Source organism: Crocodylus porosus, unplaced genomic scaffold, assembly GCF_001723895.1.
Source record: "Crocodylus porosus isolate Cpor-Errol unplaced genomic scaffold, CroPor_comp1, whole genome shotgun sequence".
Lineage (NCBI taxonomy): Eukaryota > Metazoa > Chordata > Crocodylia > Crocodylidae > Crocodylus > Crocodylus porosus.
This window is the reverse complement of record NW_017728927.1, coordinates 5310714-5329996: the sequence shown is the minus strand read 5'-3', so window position 1 is coordinate 5329996 and position 19283 is coordinate 5310714. Positions and strand designations below refer to the sequence as shown.

Below are 19283 nucleotides of genomic sequence, written 5' to 3'. Positions count from 1 at the left end.
TTACTAATCCCGATTTTTTGCGTGGGGATTTGTGTAGTGATCTTCAAGGATTGGGTATTCTAGATGGAGGATTATGTGTGCGCTCACTCCTGGCTATGTGACATAGAAACTTGAGCTTGTTGACAGCAAATGCAGAAAGCTACAGATTTCCTACTTTGACTATAACATTAATACAGATTTATAGTGACCTTTTATCCAAGAAGATTCAAAACACATTATACACTGATTTATACCAGCCTCCCTACGTACGACTTCACCTACCTCTGCAGTGCAGTCACCACTAGGTTAATCACATCTGTTGGTTAAGTCAATGGCAGCCTGGAAGAGGTTTTGACACAGTGGAGTCCTGGTATTCTTTGGGAGTGCAGGGCCCAGCTGTCCAGTGAATCTACCTGCACATCTGTACAGGATCAGAGGCTTGATCCTGCAGACAGGGGAAATAGTGGTAGGCTGCAAGATGATTTCCCAGCTGGGCTCTGACTGCTAGTGCCACAAGCCAGATGCTGTGCTGGAGAGCAGATGCCCTGCTCTGTGCCAGCTGAACTTTGCTGGCCTGGCTACCCTGGAAGTGCAGATGGTTCCCAGAGATGGAACATTAATGCGGTAGTGGGGTTTTTGCTACTCTGACAGAAATGCTAGGGCACCTTTTAAGAGTCATTCCTGGTCAGGACTCATCTGAATGGTCTCTGTGCCGTTCCCCTCACCGATCTAAGTGCATCTGCCTGATTTCTGGCTCATGCCAGCATTTGCACATTGATCTTTTCTGCAATCATCTTGGGTTGTCAGTGCATCACTCGTGCTGGGGTTATAATAGTTACCCAGCTTCAGCCTCCCTGGTCAGCTTTCAGAGAAGGGAGCAGTGTTTTCCCCACTAATACTTTCCACTCCCTTGTAGCTTGTCCTCAAGTACCCCGAGAACATGTCATTCCTCTTCCTGGCACACATACTTCCATTAGAAGAGAAGAGCTGCGGGCTTCTGGAGGATGAAGTCTCTGCTTTTGAATGCTGCTCTCAGCCAGGCCTGTTCTTGGCCTTGGGGTTCAGTGGCTGGGGGCTCTGCAGTGAGATTAAGGGGGGGTTGCTGTGTTCTGAGACTCTGCTTTTCCGCCGCAGAACATTGTGTCAAAGAACGCCATGCAGTACCGTGGGAACTCGCAGCACGATGCCCAGGAGTTTCTGCTTTGGCTCTTAGACAGAGTTCATGAAGATCTGAACAATGTAGTGAAGTGCAGTGACAGACCTGTACTGAAGGTAAGGAGTTCTACTGCAAAGTGGTGGGGGAAGTGAAGCCAAGCTCTTCCATGGACCTTGTCTCCTTGGCCTTCCAGCCATGATACCTTGGCTGGAGCAAAAGCATAGGCTGCTTCGTCCCATCTGACTGCATAGAGCCTTCCCAGCCTGTACATGGTAGCTCTGCCCCAGTAGCCGTACGGGGCTGATATGAGACTCCTTGTGTACCCAGTGTGATTTCTGGACTTGCTTTTCCTTTTCAGCCACCCCTGGAAGATGATGTGCTGCTCGAGGGGCCGGCCTTTCCCGTCAGTAGTACTTTTGTGCAGGAGCTCTTTCAGGCACAGTACAGGTATGGTGGACACTGCCTTGCGGGGGCCTCCTTGCCTAGCTGTGTATGCTTAGAGGTTCTTTGATCCCTGGGGTGAAGGGAGGGCATGTGGGTGGGGTGCAGTGCTGCGGGGTGAAGGGTAAGGGGGGGGTAATGTGCAACTTCTGCAGTTCTCCAGCTTGTTTACAAGGTTGGGGGATCCTTCTTTCACCAGCCAGGCTCTGAATCGCCCCTGGGAAATCTCAGCCAAGTTCTTGCACTATCGTTAAGCTTAGTCACTCGGAGGAATGGTTCTACTTCCACCCGACCCATGGGTCACCTGCTCAGTGTGGCAGAGGTGAAGGCAGTCCAGCATCCTGGCAGGGGGGAAGTGGGGTTTGACCTCCCTGAGGTTTACCTGGGCTGTGTAGAGTCAGGAACTCTCAGTTCCTTGGAATTGGCTTTCTCCCTGGCTGGTGGAGATTCAGGCATGTGCAGCACTTCTGCATAACAGTTGGGGTAGCGCAGAGACCCTCTGTGTCCTTTGTATTAGATTCAAGTGGCACTGAATTATTAATTTCACAGTGGCTTATACTGGAGTGAAGCCTGTTTTCCTGGTATGCCCTGCAGTGAGTCCTGAGACTAATTGCTTGGTGAAGATCTGGGAATTAGTGGCCTTTCGCTTACAGCAACCTTCTGCTTGCATAGACCCTGGGCTAAATCCAGCTGCTGTCTGTGGGGGAAGAGGTCTGCTTGGCAGAGCAGCTTTGTGGCCACGTGAGGGCTCTTCCTTGTTTGTGTGCATCATCATTGGCCTGTCCCTGCTGTTGGAGATGTGACTTTACCCTGTTAATATTTCTGATAGGTCCTCCCTGACATGTCCTCATTGCCAGAAGCAGAGTAACACCTTTGACCCTTTTCTCTGCATCTCTCTGCCGATTCCCCTGCCTCATACACGGTATGTGCCTATATATACCATCAAGTTAAATTCTCTTCCCCAACAGGTAGTTGTGTCAAATCTTAATGCAGAAGAGAGAGAGATGCCAGTGGCATTGATAGCAGTACAGAAGGGACCCCTCCCCTTCCCAAACAGCAAAGAGAAGTGCTGGGTGGGACTGATTTTTGCATGTGTGGATGCACGTGTGCAGGTTGCAGGAGATATTGAAATTTGTCATTTTTTTCCTATTTTAAAATGCAGTGAAAACAGGAAGTGGGAAATTTTCTAGGGAAAGGACCCTCTGTTACATGACAGTGGAGATGCTGGTTCTTTAGAGTCCTTAAATTTCATATTCTAAAAGAAAAATGAAAAAATTAAAATGTCGTATTCCCAAAGGTTACACCAGAACTTTCCATTCGCATTGAGCAGGTCTAGAGAGGTGATCCTCCCCTTCTATGCGGCACTGGTCAGGCCGCAGCTGGAGTACTGCGTCCAGTTCTGGGCGCCACACTTCAAGAGGGGTGTGGACAGCATGGAGAGGGTCCAGAGGAGGGCCACTCGTATGATCAGGGGGCAGCAGGGCAGGCCCTATGAGGAGAGGTTATGGGACCTGAACCTGTTCAGCCTCCACAAGAGAAGGCTGAGGGGGGATCTTGTGGCCTGCTACAAACTGGTCAGGGGGGATCAGCAGGCATTGGGGGAGTCCCTGTTTCCCCGAGCACAACCAGGAGTGACCAGGAATAACGGTCACAAGCTGGCAGGGGGTAGGTTTAGGTTAGATATCAGGAGGCGCTACTTCACGGTCAGGGCGGCTAGGGTCTGGAACCAGCTTCCAAGAGAAGTGGTGCAGGCTCCTAGCCTGGGGGTGTTTAAGAGGAGGTTAGATGAATTCCTTGCTGGAGTTGTTTGACCCCAGTACTCTTTCCTGCCATGGCAGGGGGTCAGACTAGGTGATCTGCTCAGGTCCCTTCCGACCCTAGAAACTATGAAACTGATGCTTTTTATAACTTCCTTCCAATGCTAACTTGTTGAAATGCTGTTTCTGCAAAATGTTTTGGGTTCAACGAATTGTCTTCCCAGCAGAAGATACTTTTGTTGGAAGGTTTTGCTCAGCTCTGGAAAAGGGTCTGCAAAAATCCTGCAGCTGCTCCTCCTGCTCTCCCCAGGGATTTTTGTCACTGGCAGCCCTCTGAGAGCAGCTGTAGGCCATGCTACAAAGATCAGTGTCCTAATGCTAGGACTGCCTTTTATAGAGGCAGCTGAATTTTGTACGTCCCTGCTGTAGGTAAGAACACCCATTTGGCATGCACAGGAGAGGCAGATGCCCCAGAGGAGCAAGAGATGCATCTACCCCTTCCATTATCATACACATCTGAGGTGGAGAACAGATGTGGGATTTATCCCAAGTCCAGTTGTCCCAGGCTTTGACTCGCAGCAGTACAGGCACGGGACAGTTGTTTACACATGCAGCTTGAATAGCAGTTAACTCTTAGCACCAGCTGTCCCACGGAAAAAGTGTTATCTCAGCACTCTACAAGCACTTAACATGGGATGATGAGTTTTCTGGGATCCTACAGGCATAATAAAAAGCTTTGTTCTGGGAGAAATCTGACATCTGTTTTTTAGACATTTGGGACTTGGGGAGATGGGCTAATTCTGGTGTTCAGTGCCCACAGTCACTCCCTTACTTGGCCCCATGGACACGGTGGGAGGGTCTTTACCATTCTAGTCATGGGCTTCTCACTATGGGAGCAGCTTTGGAGAACTGGGGCTGTGGTCACAGGAGCTAGTTCCTTATACCTTTTATCCATCGCTAAGTGTGTGAGAGAACAGAAGGCACAGCCATCAAGTCATGAACACCTGGGTAACGTGTACATCGTAAATCTCCTTCTGTGGCTCCTGCAGCCCATCGGCACCAAGCTTTGCTGGGGCAGACCTGGGTTGTCTGCAGCCCAGCCCAAAGCAGTGACCCCCTGTGCTCCCTGCAGGCCTCTGTACGTCACCGTGGTGTATCGAGGGAAGTGCTCTCACTGCATGCGGATCGGGGTAGCAGTACCTCTGTCGGGAACAGTGGCCAGGCTGCGTGAAGCAGTATCCATGGAAACCAAGATCCCCACTGAGCAGGTAATGAGGGCTGGGCTCTGGTCCCCACAGCACCTGCAGGGTCCTGCAGGAGTCTTGAACCATTTTTCTATGTAAAGGCAGGGTAACACTGAGCGCGCAGAGATCAGATCAGTGCATCTGGAGATGTGGGCAAATTAGCTGGCTGCAGCAACGGGAATGCTTCGTGGCCAGTGGGCTGCCTTTTACATGCAGCCCAGGCAGGGAATGATACCGGCTGACTGTACGAGCTCCGTGAGGCATCAGCAGGCTGAGCTGCTTCCGATGCTCCTTTCTGAGTGAGGAAGGGAGGGTATAGTGCTTTTGCCCAGTAGCACTGCTGACTATGGAGAGAAACCAGCAGGGGCACATGGGAAATGACTGGAGTTTTGAGTCTCTTGCGGGAGAACTATTAAGGTGCCTTTGTATCTGTGGGATCCCCTAAACGCTAGCCTTCATGTACTTTTTACCCCAGCTGTTCCTTCATAGGTAGGCCATTCCCCAACTTCTTACGAGCCAGCATTGGAAGGCTGAATTCCCATCCCGTGTCAGAACGCTTTGTTGAAGGTCTCTCAGCTTCCCTTTCTCAGAGGCTGAGCAGCTCAGCCGGGGGGTGTGGGAGGTCTGACAAGTGCCGTTTCATTTCTGCTTCCTCCAGATCGTGCTGACGGAGATGTACTACGATGGGTTCCACCGTTCCTTCTGCGACACCGATGACCTGGACACAATTCATGAAAGCGACTGCATCTTTGCCTTTGAGACACCAGAGATATTTAGGCCCGAGGGCATCCTTAGTCAGAGAGGTGAGTGAGTAACACTGCTTTATGCCCTCACTGAAGTATTTTGAGGTAAGGAGGCTTGATGACACATGTCCAAGACCTGGAGAGGAGTATGGAGATCGTTCTGATCTACAGATCCTGTGCTCCAACTTGGGTTGGCTGCTGTTTCCAGCAGACCTTGTGACTCTTCAGCTGACGGTGACGCTGGGAGTGACACAACCTGCTTTCTTTCCCTCTCCTGAGCTGGGACTTAGCTTGGAGCTTGCCTGTGCCAGACCCTTGGTCAGACCTGGAGGCTAACACTTGCCTATAATAGTTGGATAGTTAGTGATATCTTTTTGGGGGCGGGGGAGGGAGACACAAATTGCTGCCCATCTTTTCTGATGACCTTGGGGCCTCAAATCTTGGCACTGATCTCTGCACTGCTGGGACATAGCCAGAGAAGGAAACTGAGGGAGTCAGCCAGGTTTGCTGGAGCTCTGTTAGTAGCACAGCTCTCGCCAACCAGAGGAAACACCTGGGGTGGGATACAGATGGGAAATAGAAGCCAAATGTACATTTGAAACAATGAGCAAGGGGCTCTTCATTTAGACTTCAGACTGTTCTCCTGCATACAAACATCACGCCAGCCCTCTGCAAAGCTCTGATGTAAACCACTTAGCTGGGTGTTCAGTGTGAGATACTAACTTTGTGGGGGTCCTATAACTACATTACGTTGCACTGTGTAGAAGTAATTGGATGTAAAATTAACTTGTATGTAAGTCAAATCCTTTCTGTGAATATGATTAAAAAACCCAAACAAACCCAGTCTGGCGGCCTAATTTCACACTGATCCTCTGCTCTGAAGTGGAAGGCAGGTTCCTTGGGGACACACGGCAGCTGAAGTAATGGAGAAAGCCTCCTTTTCCCTCTTGTTTCAGGAATTCATGTGAACAATAACCTGAATAACTTGAAATATGCCACTGACCACTCCAGAATGACCTCTTATGCCCAAGGGGCAGTGAAGTCAGGGAAACTGGATATCTCTTCCAGCAGGCCAGCAGCCAGTGACAAGATTGTACTGCTGGTTTGTAACAGAGCATGTACAGGACAGCAGAGCAAAAGGTAATGGTAAATGCGGGGGAATTGGGCAAGCTAATAGTCCCTCCTGGATCTGTCTGACCATCCCATTCAGGGTGTTGTTCCCAGCTCTGAGCTTCGAGGCTCAAGCAGGGTTAGCACTCTCTTCAACATCATGTGTAGATGTGGCATGAGGAGAGAATGACACTGCTGAGTTGGAGAAGTGTCCTTCCAGAACCTCTTGTCTTCTAATCCCTTTTTAAAATGTGGCTCCCTCTGGCAGGTTTGGCTTGCCCTTTGTGTTGCACCTGGAGAAGACCATTGCTTGGGACCTGCTGCAGAAGGAGATCCTGGAGAAGATGCAGTACTTCCTGCGGCCCTCGGCTTGCGTTCAGGTGAGGCGGACCCTCTGCTCCCTGCCCAGACCTAGACCTTGGTTTCATGTTGTCAAGCATATCTTTTTCGCCCCTGCCCAAGGAACCCTGACTGTTCAGAGCTCAGACAGCAGGCTTGAGCCGGGGAACATACAGGAACTTTCAAGTAAATTGGTCTGTTTTATTCAGCGAGTTAACTTTGTTTCTGTTGCACCTAGGTTTGTCCATTCAGCTTGCGGGTGGTGAGTGTTGTGGGCATCACGTACCTGTTACCTCAGGAGGAGCGACCTTTGTGCTACCCCACGGTAGAACGGTAAGCATGGCCCTCTTCCCCGGCAGGGCAAGGATGTTTCCCAGCTTGTGACTGACTGACTGGTTCTCCATGGTACAACTGAGCGTTTGCAGCTTAGACTGCTGCATTGTATAGAAGGGTGGCATAGACCCAGGCAGCAGAGGACTTGCTTTATTTTTATGATGATATTCTATTGGAATTGCACCTGGTGACGTCCTCCTTGGTGCCATTGGCAGTCCAACATGGAAGGGGACAGAAAGCAGGAGTGCTTGGGGAGAAGAGATGGGAGAAGGGAACTGACATGTAGGCATGGGGAGAAAGGAGGGCACAAGACCAGAGCAGCAAAGTGGTCGTAAGCCACCTGGAACCTCCTGGACACCTGAGTGCAGCTCCCCGGTCTTGGAAGTGGCTGCATTGGTGTCTGTGGAACAGGAAGGGACATGTACTTCCAAAGGTCCCCTCAGTACTGGTGTGTCCCCTTAGTGGAACTGAGGATATCCTGTCATTCTCCTCTGGCCTGTTTCTAGCACCTCTTATCCCTCAGCATCTCAGGATCCTTGCCTGGGAGTTGCTTGGTGAGATGCGTGCAGCTGTAGTTTTCAGGGTGGTGGCCAAAGCTGTCTGACAGCGAGCTGAGGGGTGGGATGTCTTGCGCTGCTCAAGCAGTACACTGCCAGTAGGGCAAGGGCTGAAGTTTAAACTGCACTTAAGGGATTTTGTGGCGGCTCTTGAACACCACAGTGTTGGACATTATGGAAATGCAGATCCCAGGCTAGGATGTCTGTGGGGCCCTGGGCAGTTTGCTGGGCACTGTCCTTCTGGAATTGTGTCCTTTTACACTGAGCAGATGGGGATTCCAGTTTTGCAGGCAAAATAAAACTATCTGAATTCTCCCAGGTCTTGCTCACTGGACAGCCCTTGTAATGGGTAGAAATAGCCTCCATCCAATGGAGAAAATATCACAATGCAATGGTTTCACTGCCTTTGCATTCAGACAGTGTTTATGAGGGGGGTGTGTGTGTGTGTTGCTTTCTCCCAGAACTCCTTGTTCACTTTACTCCATTTTGCACTGTGAAGCCTCTGTCCAGCCCAGGACTTGATTAAACATTTTTTCTGGTGCAGCCTCTAGTCCTGCTGAGGACAAAGGAAAACTGAGGAACATTGGCTGCACTTGTCCGACTATGTTAGTGGCCTGACTGGGTGGTGGCAGCAGGAGCGAGGCTAAAAAGATTCAGTTCTCTGGCCTAGCTGAGCTTTGCTGTATGAGGTGATACTTTGCTTGCTGTGGGGTGGCTGGAGGCTGCACATACAGAAAAGGGCAGCTTGGGCTTGGCAGTAGGTATTCTAACTACAACATCTGCTTCTCTCTCCAGGGCACTGAAGTCTTGTGGTCAGGGTGGAACTGCTCATGTGAAGTTAGTGGTAGAATGGGACAAAGAGACTAAAGACTAGTAAGTATGATGCCAGAGAGCCCTGTGCAGTTAGCTGCAGAGGAATGTTTGCAAACAGCCTGGCAAAATAGGAGTCTGTTGCAAAACCACAGATCATTTCCTGCTCCGGCTGTATTCTGGTCTAGACTGTACTAGACCATGTGGCTGCATGAACCTCAGGAGTGGAATCTTTGCCTCCATCTGGCCTGGCCTCTGCCAGATCGGAGGTCCTTGTTTCTGTTGTAAATCCCCAGCTCCCAGCCCCTGACTCATTCATGTCAGGGAGCTTTAGACTGCATAGGTGTCAGCTGTCTGATCCACCCCCGAAGGAAGGGTCGGTGCCCACTACACGCTGCTTCTTTCCTACCTTTTAGTCTTGCTGTTTGGGGTGACTTTTTACTGAGTCATCCCTGGCTGTGTGGTAGGGGAGGGATAGGTCAAGGTAGCAGCTGGGAGTGCTTCCTTCCCCCTGAGATGTAGTGTTGATGGGATGGACAGTAAGCGCCTTGTCTCCCTGCTGCAGTCTGTTCATGAATACAGAGGAGGAGTACATCCCGGACTCTGAGAGCGTCCGTCAGCAGAGGGAGCTTCACCACCAACCTCAGACCTGCACTTTATCTCAGTGTTTCCAACTGTACACCAAAGAGGAACAGGTAGGAGCTCAAAAGCTTGGACTCTCCTGTGGAGCGGGGTTGGACTGGAGCAGAGTGGCTGATTTGCTGGAGCAGCTGTTCCCTCCTGCCCACTGCTGATCCAGTGGGATTGTACATTTCTCTCTCTCCTACATGCAAATCCTTCTTTCCCCCTGCTTTGCAGTGTCCTCCTTGTGCAGGAGCCTGCTCTCTGTAAGGGTTCTTTACAGTAGATGGAGATAGTGCAGACTGCTTCTCCCTCTCCTGGGAATTGGTTGCTTTTTGGGGCTTGTCCCTGGCTTGCCTCAGAGCAGAGATGTAGATTGCTCTGTCCCCTGCAGTACAGGCTGCTGTGGGCACCCTCAACATGTGCACCTGGGGAAACGCACAGATGCAGCCGCTCAGCCTGCTGCCTCTGCTTGAAGACTTCTCCTGTGGGCTGCTTTTCTCCAGAAGAGTTGAACTTTCTGCTGTCGGTGTAGTCCCACTTAGCAGGGAGCACTTGGCTTATGGGAGTCTCTGGGCTTCTTGTCTCATGTCTCACTGTCTTTTGTAGAAGACGTTTGTAAATGCTTCCTAGGCAGAGACTGCCAGCTGGGGGCCCTTGGAGGGCAGCCTCTTGCCAGCTGCTGGAAGAGGATAAAGCTGGGCCTGTAGAGTGGCGCACAGCACCATGACATTGCCCATGACATGAGCGGGGCTCTGTGTTTTGTTACCCTGTAACAAGTCAGGGTGTAGCCTCAAATCTAGTGTCCAGCCATGTGGATGCAAAGCTTTTAATAAGGCTTGAGCCACTACTGTTGGTGTCTCCATTCAGGGCTGGGAGAACAGAAGGCTTGTAGTTGGCCAGTTGTGGCCTCTGAGCCTGTTAGCCAGGCAACCGGTACTGGGTTGAGGGAGGGAGGAAGATAATTCACCCCACTCGAAGAAAACCTTTTTCTTTCCAGCCTCCTGGCCCTGTAGCACTGGTATTAGCGGGGCTGGGGAGCAGGGAGGCGGGTCCCTTGGCTAGAGGGCAGCAGAGCATTGACCCTGACAGCCCTAGCCTGGGTTTTTCCTGCTCTGCCTTGTGCAGTAATCCAATTCCCATCCTTGCTGCCAGAAAGTGGTGTTTTAGCTGTTGAAAAGGGTTGCTGTGTCAGCCCGTCCAACCTGCCTGCGTTTGCCTTTAGCTTGTTCTGTTTTCGCTTGTGGGTGAAGAAGGGGGCATTTGCAGGTGGCAGTGGCTGCTGTGCACAGTTGCACTGTTTGAGCTGTAACGGGCCATGCAAGTGCCTGCTGCATGCTGCCTGTGTTCTGGGTGCTGCTGCTCTGACGAGCCTTGAGATGCTGCAGCCCTCTCCTGGGAGGGTCCTCCTGCACTGTGGGGAGCCATCTTTGACCACGGTGCCAGGTGAACACTGCAGGTAGATGGGGCATGAGAGCTGGTGAGTTCAGGTTTCTGGATGTGCTTGTTGCGAGGCAGAGGTGAGCAGGCCTGTGTAGACATGTCAGTATTTTGAGTGAGATGTTTGGCAGCTAATGGCCACTGATGCTCCTTGTTTGTAGCTTGCTCCAGACGATGCATGGCGCTGCCCCCACTGCAAGCAGCTGCAGCAGGGGAGCATTACTCTGAGCCTGTGGACTTTACCCGATGTTCTCATCATCCATTTAAAGAGGTTTAGACAGGTAAGAACCAAGTGAGTGGAGTGGGGGATGGCTTTCAAGGCAGCAGCCCTCTGAGGATGGGCAGTTGATTGGCGATTTTGCCCCTTGGCTCCATTGCAATGAAACGGCTCCCTCCCATGGCCGGCTGTACTCTTTGTAAGTGCAGGACTCCCAGAGGTGGCTGTACTGGCACCTGGGGCTCACATGCATCTCGAAACAGAAGCGGAGTGCTCTGCAGCCCAGGTGGCAAGGGGTGGCTGCTTGCTGGCCCTTGTTCACGCTGCCTTCTTGCCTGCACATTCCTTGCCTGTCTGCTGGAGCAGCTCCTTAGCTGGGAGCTCTGCTCTGATGCTGCATCACTGACGATGTCTCTGGCTGAGCAGCCTCTGGAAGGATGCGCTGCATCAGTTGGGCCCTCATGGTACAGCTGTGCCTCTGTCCCAAGGGGCCACTGTAACTCTCTTCCTTTCTTCAAGCAGGAAGGAGACCGAAGAATGAAACTCCAGAACATGGTCAAGTTCCCGCTGACCGGCTTGGACATGACACCTCACGTCGTTAAACGCAGCCAGAGCAGCTGGAGCCTGCCGTCCCACTGGTCACCATGGAGACGACCCTACGGCCTTGGAAAGGATCCCGAGGACTATATTTATGACCTGTACGCCGTGTGCAATCACCACGGCACCATGCAAGGGGGGCACTACACAGGCAAGCGCTCTGCAGCTTTGCATGTGATGCGACTGGTCTTGACAATGCCAGCCTGTTCGCTCTCAGCGAGCCTGCATGGCTTTGCCCGGGACCTGCCTCCCTGAGCTCTAGGAGCCTGAGCTTGCTGCTTGTGGGAATTATGGGGTGTTTGGGGAGCTTGCTCCGCTCCTCTGCAAGCATGGATCTGTGCACTCTGGGCCCAGGTTCCCTTTGTGTATTCCAGAGTATGTCATGCCACGGTTAGGTGCAGATGAATGGCGAGATGGCTGATTGCTTGGGCGCGCTGCCAGGGAGGGCCGCAGAAGCACATAGGGGCACGTTCAGTACTGCTTACCTTCCCACGGGAGTTTGCCAGAGTGCGGGTTGCTGAGTGCCTTGGACAAAACCCTTCCCCTGAAGGGCAGAGTGGATCACAAACAGAATTCTTTTGGTCTTACTGAATTGTATCCCATGCTCCTCCCTGTCTGCTCCTCTTGAAAGAAGTTCTGGTTTCTTGCTGCTGTCTCTGGACAAATGAATCAGCCATGGCTCTTTCCAGGTACTTTGGGCTCAGTACTCAAAGCAGCAAACTTTTTTACTTCCAGACCACGTTCTGCCTGGGCTAGGCTCATATGTCAGCTGCATTTGCAGATCCCGGGCTTATAATGGTCACTCATACTTGCCCTTATAGATCTCGGAGCAGCTGGAGGGAGTCAGGGAATTCCCTGTCTGTGATGCCACACTTTGAGCTTGAAGCATGCACACCCTGTTCCTCAGGTGTTTCTCTGGGTGCTGGTGCTGTCCTGTTCTGGATAGCTGAGGTGGGCGAAGATACAGGACTAGAGACCAACTCCACAAATCACAGGCAACAGCAGGTGACCCACCTCAGAGTGAGCTCCTCCCCCTGCAGTGGCAGAGTCGGAAGCCCCAGGTGCTGGAGTGTGCAGCATATGGCACTTGGCTTTTTTCGGCAAGCTCCCTGCTGGTGCCAAGAGCACTACTTCCCCTCTCCAGGGCGTTGGAGCCTGTGGAAGCAGCCGAGGCCACCTGCAGTCTCCATGTACCTGACTTGGATGCTGGGTTAGCAGGAGTCAAGTGAGGGGTGCCTGGTGCAGCAAGGTCTCTGACTGTGGTGTTCTCTCTCTCTCTCTCTCTCTCTCTCTCTCTCTCTCTCTCTCTCTCTCTCTCTCTCTCTCAGCTTACTGCAAGAACTCAGTGGATGGCCAGTGGTACTGCTTCGATGACAGTGAAGTGCAGCCATTGTCGGAAAATGAAATTTGCAAGCAGACGGCATATATCCTCTTCTACCAGAGGCGTACAGCAATCCCATCATGGTCGGCCAACAGCTCTGTGGCAGGTATGGCTGGGTTGGCTTTCTCAAGGAATAGATAGGATTGAAGCAAAGGCACTAACCTGGGGCTTGGGGTGCTGCCGAGTGGACACCAGGGAGACGGGCAGAGTTGCTGCCCAGGGGCTGAGGAAGGGCACGGTTAAGTTGATCAGGTGGATTTACTTGGTATCCGTGGTAGGGCCAGGCAGAAGCCAGGCCACCGGGTTGGAGTGCTGGTGCAGTATCAGTATCCTTGGGGAGCTGGGTTGCGTTCCTGGGGAGGTCCTATCCTTGCTGTAAGCACGGTGCTAGCTGCTTGTCACTTGTGCTTCAAGGGTTCAGCTGTAGCTGAATGCATTCCCTCCCCAGCAGTCATGTAGGCACAGCTCTGGCTTCTAGGTCTTAGTGTTACAGTTGAACCACTTGTGACCTGTCACTGGCCCGGCTTGGAGGCGTGTGATGTGTGCCTGGCTGAATGCTTTGGGTCTGATCGAAGTGCCCTGACCCCTCTGCAGGTTCCACAAGCTCGTCGCTGTGTGAGCACTGGGTAAGCCGCCTTCCTGGCAGCAAACAGCCCAGCATCGCCTCGGCCGCTTCCTCCCGACGCACGTCCCTGGCCTCGCTCTCGGAGTCAGTGGAGCTGGCTGGTGAAAGGAGTGAGGACGATGGTGTGTATAAGCCTTGATGCCCTGGGGGGAGGCTACCATCAAAACCTGTTCACTAGGACTGTGGTCCCTGAACCCCCCACCTCCCTGCAGCACAACAGCAGAATGCCTGGTCACAGGGGGGAGGGCAGGACCCTTGCTGATCTGGGAGGACTGTGGAATGGTGTGTCCAGTCCCTGGAAGCTGGTGAGCAGCTTCTGATGCTCCATCTTGCACAGGGTGATGCTGAAGGGTGCTCTCCTGTGTGGGGGGGAAACGGGGACTGAAGGGCTTTGAGAGAGAGAAAGTAGGTGAAAGCTGGAGTACCACCCTTGGCGTTCCTGCTGCTTGCAGCCCCGTGACCTGGGGCATTGGCATGTCACAGGCTGGGTGTGTACTGCTGGGGGAATGAAGAGGGCACCCAGATCTAACAGTGAATGTGTCACTTTTGTAAGTGACCCCAGAACTGCTGACTGCGCCCCTTTGTCCAGGGGCTTCCAGTGGTTTTGGCTTTGAAGGGAAGCACAAAAGGTGATGGTTGGATGGGGGTGGGGCTGGGGAGTCCCGCTAAGTCTGCAGTAACAGTCCAGTGTCTCCAGAGTCGGGCACTGGGGAGGTTCCTCCCTCACCCAGTTACTGCACCAGCTGTCAGTAAATCCCACTGTAGCCACCCATTGGGAGGAAGCCCTTGGCACCTGCTCCAGAGGGGAGGTCATGGGGAAGCTTTTGGGTTCCTTAAAATAAAAATGAATTTGTGAAACTGGACTCAGATGTGAGGACTTTCAAATAGCACATGCTTTAGCCAGACCCTTGCTCTACAGGGCTAAGAGGAGGCTCTGGCCTTTGCATAAAACTCTGGAGAGAGCTGCTTCCAGCTGAGCTGTGGGGTGGTTGGGCAGGCTTCTCTCCTTAGACTTCCTTTAGCTGCCTGTGCCCAGAGCTCTGTCCGAGCGGGGGACGGGTAAGGTGTGACATGGGCTGTGTGCAGCAGGGACCCATGACCCATCTCCTGTCTGGCTTTGTCAGTAAGCAGCGCGTTGCTTTCTTCCCCTGCAGGGGGGTTCTCAACTCGGCCCTTCGTAAGAAGTGTCCAGCGCCAGAGCTTGTCTTCTCGCTCCTCCGTCACTAGCCCTCTAGCAGTGAGCGAGAATGGGATGCGGCCTTCCTGGTCGCTCTCGGCGAAGTTGCAGATGCGCTCCAACTCCCCCTCCCGCTTCTCGGGGGATTCACCCATTCACACTTCGGCCTCGACGCTGGAGAAGATCGGGGAGGCTGCCGATGACAAAGTGACTACCTCGTGCTTTGGCAGCCTGCGGAACCTCTCCAGTAGCTACCTGGAGCCCTGCGACGGCAGCCGGCGAGAGCACAAAGCCGCGCGCAGGGCCCCCCTGGCTGTCATGGAAGGCGTACTCAGAGAGGAGCCTGTTGCACGGACACCCAGCTCTAGCCTCCCAGAGGCTCCTGGGAAGAGTGCGGGGCAGGTGGACCAGAGTCATCCTGCCCTGGATGCTTTTGACAACAACAATCAGATCGCCTTTGTAGATCAGAGTGACTCTGTGGAGAGCTCCCCTGTCAAGGAAGGGAAAACTCTCAACGGGACAGTGGCATCTTTAGAGAAGGCAGAGAGCACCCCCAAGAAAGCTCCCCACTCCAAAGGAGCTCCTGAACCAGACAAGAGCTTGAGGAAAGGAAGGACAGCCTCGTCTAGCCAGGACTCCTCGACCTCCCACCCCTCGCCCCCACCTTTAAAGAGCTCTCAGAAGGTGTGCCGTTCCAGGAGCAAGATAGACTCCTCCCGGGCCAGTGGGCGACATGCATCCCCTGCCCCCAGCCAGGCTAGGAAAGAGCCTGGTCCCAGGACACAGGACACGGGGTCATCAGCTCAACAGAAACAGAAGTTGGTTTCTTCTCCCTCCTCTGCAGCTGCCAAGAAAACCACATCAGGTTCGACAGCGAGGGGTCCCTCTGGGAGGAGCAAGACATCGGATCGAAGCCTCAGCAGGGAGGGCTCCAAAATAAGCCTCGGCTCGGACAAGACGAGCATCACAACCAGCTCCAGAACCAGCTCCCCGCGGTTCAGCCACCCCCGGAATGAGAGCAGGATGGCAGAGAACAAGCATGTGCGCAGCTCCTCCATGGCCAGCCTGCGGTCCCCCAACACAGGCACACGCTCGGGCCTGAAGAGGGACAGCAAGTCGGACGACAAAGGCCTGTCATTCTTCAAATCAGCCCTGAGGCAGAAGGAGACCCGCCGCTCAGCCGATCTGGGCAAAACCACACTGCTCTCGAAAAAGACGGCAGGGGGCTCCTCCAAGTCATGTAGTAGGACTGCAGTTGAGGACAAGTCGGAGAAGAGCAGTCTGCCCCCTTCCTCTCAGCCAACCCCCAACCCTGCTGCAAAAGAGAAGCTTTCCTCAAAAGATGTCGCACCCACCAAGCATTCTCTGCTTTCCAGCCGCAAATCCAAGTCTTCCCAGCCTGATCCCGGAGCCCAGTCACCTGCCAGTGGCAAGCAGTCTGCTGACAAGTCATCAAAAAAATTACCTTCCAGCATGCAAGTGTCTGCACGGCCTTCTCTGAAACCTCAGTGAGATGCTGCGATCCAGGTGTTTTTCTTTCTTCTGCTGAGAAGCTAATTTATTCTGAGTTCTTGTTTTTTGTTCATGTGCCTAATGTGAGTCTGAGGAGAACTGAACTCCAAATTGTCAAAGCGCCTTTTGATTCTGCCATCAAACCAAATAGCCACAGGCGGCCAGTGTCAGTACAAGCAGTCTGGCTGGAGTCATTGTAGAACATGAATGCAACTGTCCCATAGCATTTATACAGAAGTCTCTTTGTAGAAAAATGCAACAATTATCTTCAGAGGCTAGGTTTAAAACCTGTAACCCAGTCGCACTGTAACGAGCGTGCTTTGTAGAACTGTGAACTAATATTCCTTTGGTTTACGCCGAGCAGGCTCTGTGCACGCTGACGCGTGGCCTTGTTCTGATCTGCGGAAGATGTGAAGGGAACTGTGGAAAGGAGAGACTGCTGCTTCTTTGTGCTCTCCCCCATTTTTTCAAGCTTTTTTAAGGGCAATATCTCAACACTAATGTTGTTTCTCAGGTATATACTCAGCCGGTATAGGAGGGATTAGCATTAGTGAACAGACTGGTCCAAAAGGTACTCGCTGTGCGTGTGCGTGTGCGTGTGCGTGTGCGTGTGCGTGTGCGTGTGTGTATAAGAGGTTTTTTTCATTCCAACAGACTTCAGTTTTATAAAGCATAACCTGCATTTTTTGTTTTGTCCCCTCTACCTCCCTTCTCCATTTGAAATGTTACACTAAACAACAGAGGACATCACTAGCCAAGTTGCAAGCCAGTAGTTAAGAAAGGTCCAAAGTAGGAGAAATATTACAAATACCAGGGAAGACTGCTGTCTTCATAGATACTTGAATGTTAGTGATGCTGTTAGGACCCTCATTCAACTCCTGAGAAGAAGCATTTTCTAATAAGCTCATGTGCATAATTGTAGTGGTATGAACTGACTCCCTGATCTATGGGAGTAGTTTTTTGATGTCAGGCATTCACGACTCCTTTGCTTTCTCTCAGAATGCTTTGAAAACCCTCTTCACGTGAAAGAGGCCATGCCAAAAACCATAGAAAGCGTTTCAGCTTCTAGCGTAATGCCACATTCTCTCCAACATCTGTTTTCTGCTCACTGACAGGTCCAGCTGAAGCCTTGAGACAACAAAATGGCTCCAATTCCCTGGTAGACAAGGATGGCTGTCAGGGTTAAAAAAAACACTACATCTAGCACCGTCTTTGCACGCGCTGAAAGGTGGAGTCCTCAAGTGCTTTCATACCCAAGGGGAATTCTCCCTTTTCTTTATTTCTTGAGTTGCCATTAATATGTCATATCCTTGCTAGGAAAATAACTGTCCTTCACGGGTGGCACCAATCTCTTAGCCTGTGATAAGCTGGCAGATGGTAGTGAAGCAGTGCTTCTGTGTGCTTATCTCCAGTTCCCATTGCGTCCAAGTTAAGTCTTTGCCTATCAGATGGTCTCTTCTGGCTCCATGAGCCTCTGTCTAGACGGACACATTCGTTACCCTTTCCTGCTAAATACCGCAACAGCAAATGGCCCTGGAACAAATTGCTGTCATTAAACATCTTGCTCCATCTCCCCTCTCATAAGCCTGTGCGTGGATGAAGCTGCTGGAGAAGTGGCTTGCTGGTCACTGGCTGTGGCACCCAGCTGCTCTGATCATTTTGCACCCAGTTCTTTAGCACAACCACAACAGGCTTTGAGAGGGCTTATCCTCAGGGTGACCATCACCCAGGTAGTCTTGCACATACAGCCGGCACGTGTGTTCTGCTGAGCCCTCTGCCACATGAATGGGAACCTGGGGACCAGGCAGCTCCAGGCAGCACGGATCTGACTGCATCTCTCGTGGTCCATGTCTTTGGGGCCTGTAAGCAGTGGCAACAGCCTGCAGTAATCCTCTAGTCTGCCCGGTGGGCTGTAATTTAAAATGCAAATGGAGCCACTTTCTTAATCTGTTCCTGCTCCTGTGTGGTGTTTTCCTCTTCACTTCGCAGAGCAGGAAGGGGTAGAAAAGCATTGGTTCTTCTTGTATCCAGCTGAGCAGATAGGAGCTACTGAACGTACTTCTGCGGTGGTAACCGACTCCCTGGAACTTTGCTATGGAAGTATTAATTGAAGGCCTTGTCTATATTAAGATCTTGCGCCGTGGGTGCTGCTTCCTTCCGGCAGCTGTCCTAGCAGGAATGCAGTGTTAGTAGCTGGTGCTAACATGGTCAGAGACTTTCCATAGATGATGCCTCATTTTATGTGCTCTCAAATGAGGTGACATCACGCAGCGTGACCATGGAATTGCTCCCTCCCCTTGCACTCTTGCTGGGGTGGCCTGCGCGATGCAGATGGGCACTGGGTTATGGTTTCTGAGCAGTGCATTTAGCCCCTGCGTTCCTTACTGAAGCAAAATTGCAGGCGTTTCTGAACACTTATTATAGACCCAGGCCCATCCAGTGTGCAGGTACCGTGGTGATGAGGATGCTACGTGGGCACTGGCTGTGATGCCAGAATGGGAATAAGAAGTTTCTTGATGCCAAATGTTCCAGCGGCACAGATTTAAAGTAACAGTTGCCTCCTGGGGAAGGGCACCTCTGCTAGCTCTCAAATCTTCTGTCTTTCTGGAAGTTGTACTCAATGTGGGTCACTACTGGCACCTCTGAAAACGAGGACTGTGGTGTGCACAGGCAGACATGGGACTGACTGGCTGGCTTTGACAACATTGCTATCTTTCCTTTCCTCTCCCTTTGGGGAAGAGTGTACTGATGAGATCTCCCGCTGCACGAGTGATGCCACTGTCCTCCAAGTGCAGCCTGCCACAGGAATGAGCCCCGGCTCACAGGATGGCCCTGGTCGTTAAGACCTTTCCCAGCAACCTGCTTTTGCCTGGGCAGGCTCAGCTGTACAGTAAACCCATGCAGCTTTTCATGGGGGGGCCTGGGTGCAGCCAGTGGCCGTTTACAATAAGGTGCACTTATGTGGGCAAATCCAAGCAGGTATGTAGTCACCAGAAAGCAGTCTGTCTTCACGGGCGTGTGAAATGCGAGCATAGAGCTACGGGGAAGGTGTTGTGACAATCTGCTGCTGCTGCTCTCTGTAGCCTCTATCCATTAGGTGTTCTGGATTTCCAGCACAATGTGAAATGTTTTGGTCTGCGATGCCTAAACTGTTGGCACTTCCGGACCAGAACAGTTGTGCCAAGGAATCCAAGCTGAACACCTGGACTGTAATCCCTGACTGAACAGGTGCTCGGAGGTAGAC

The 19283-nt window shown here is 52.1% G+C and overlaps 1 protein-coding gene across 1 annotated transcript in view; it reads left to right on the top strand.

Annotated features, from left to right (window-relative positions):
• USP31 (ubiquitin specific peptidase 31) overlaps positions 1-17991 on the top strand; it is a gene marked incomplete at its 5' end in the record, with an annotated part of 37653 nt that extends 19662 nt beyond the window's left edge. The window contains 15 exons of the mRNA XM_019542119.1: positions 1114-1251; positions 1494-1582; positions 2406-2498; positions 4466-4601; positions 5236-5380; positions 6277-6460; positions 6699-6810; positions 7008-7102; positions 8455-8532; positions 9035-9164; positions 10692-10811; positions 11270-11495; positions 12673-12831; positions 13320-13472; positions 14505-17991. Coding sequence (XP_019397664.1) covers positions 1114-1251; positions 1494-1582; positions 2406-2498; positions 4466-4601; positions 5236-5380; positions 6277-6460; positions 6699-6810; positions 7008-7102; positions 8455-8532; positions 9035-9164; positions 10692-10811; positions 11270-11495; positions 12673-12831; positions 13320-13472; positions 14505-16039 — 3393 coding nt within the window. The remainder of the gene's footprint in view (positions 1-1113; positions 1252-1493; positions 1583-2405; positions 2499-4465; positions 4602-5235; positions 5381-6276; positions 6461-6698; positions 6811-7007; positions 7103-8454; positions 8533-9034; positions 9165-10691; positions 10812-11269; positions 11496-12672; positions 12832-13319; positions 13473-14504) is intronic.
• Positions 17992-19283: the final 1292 nt, after the last annotated feature.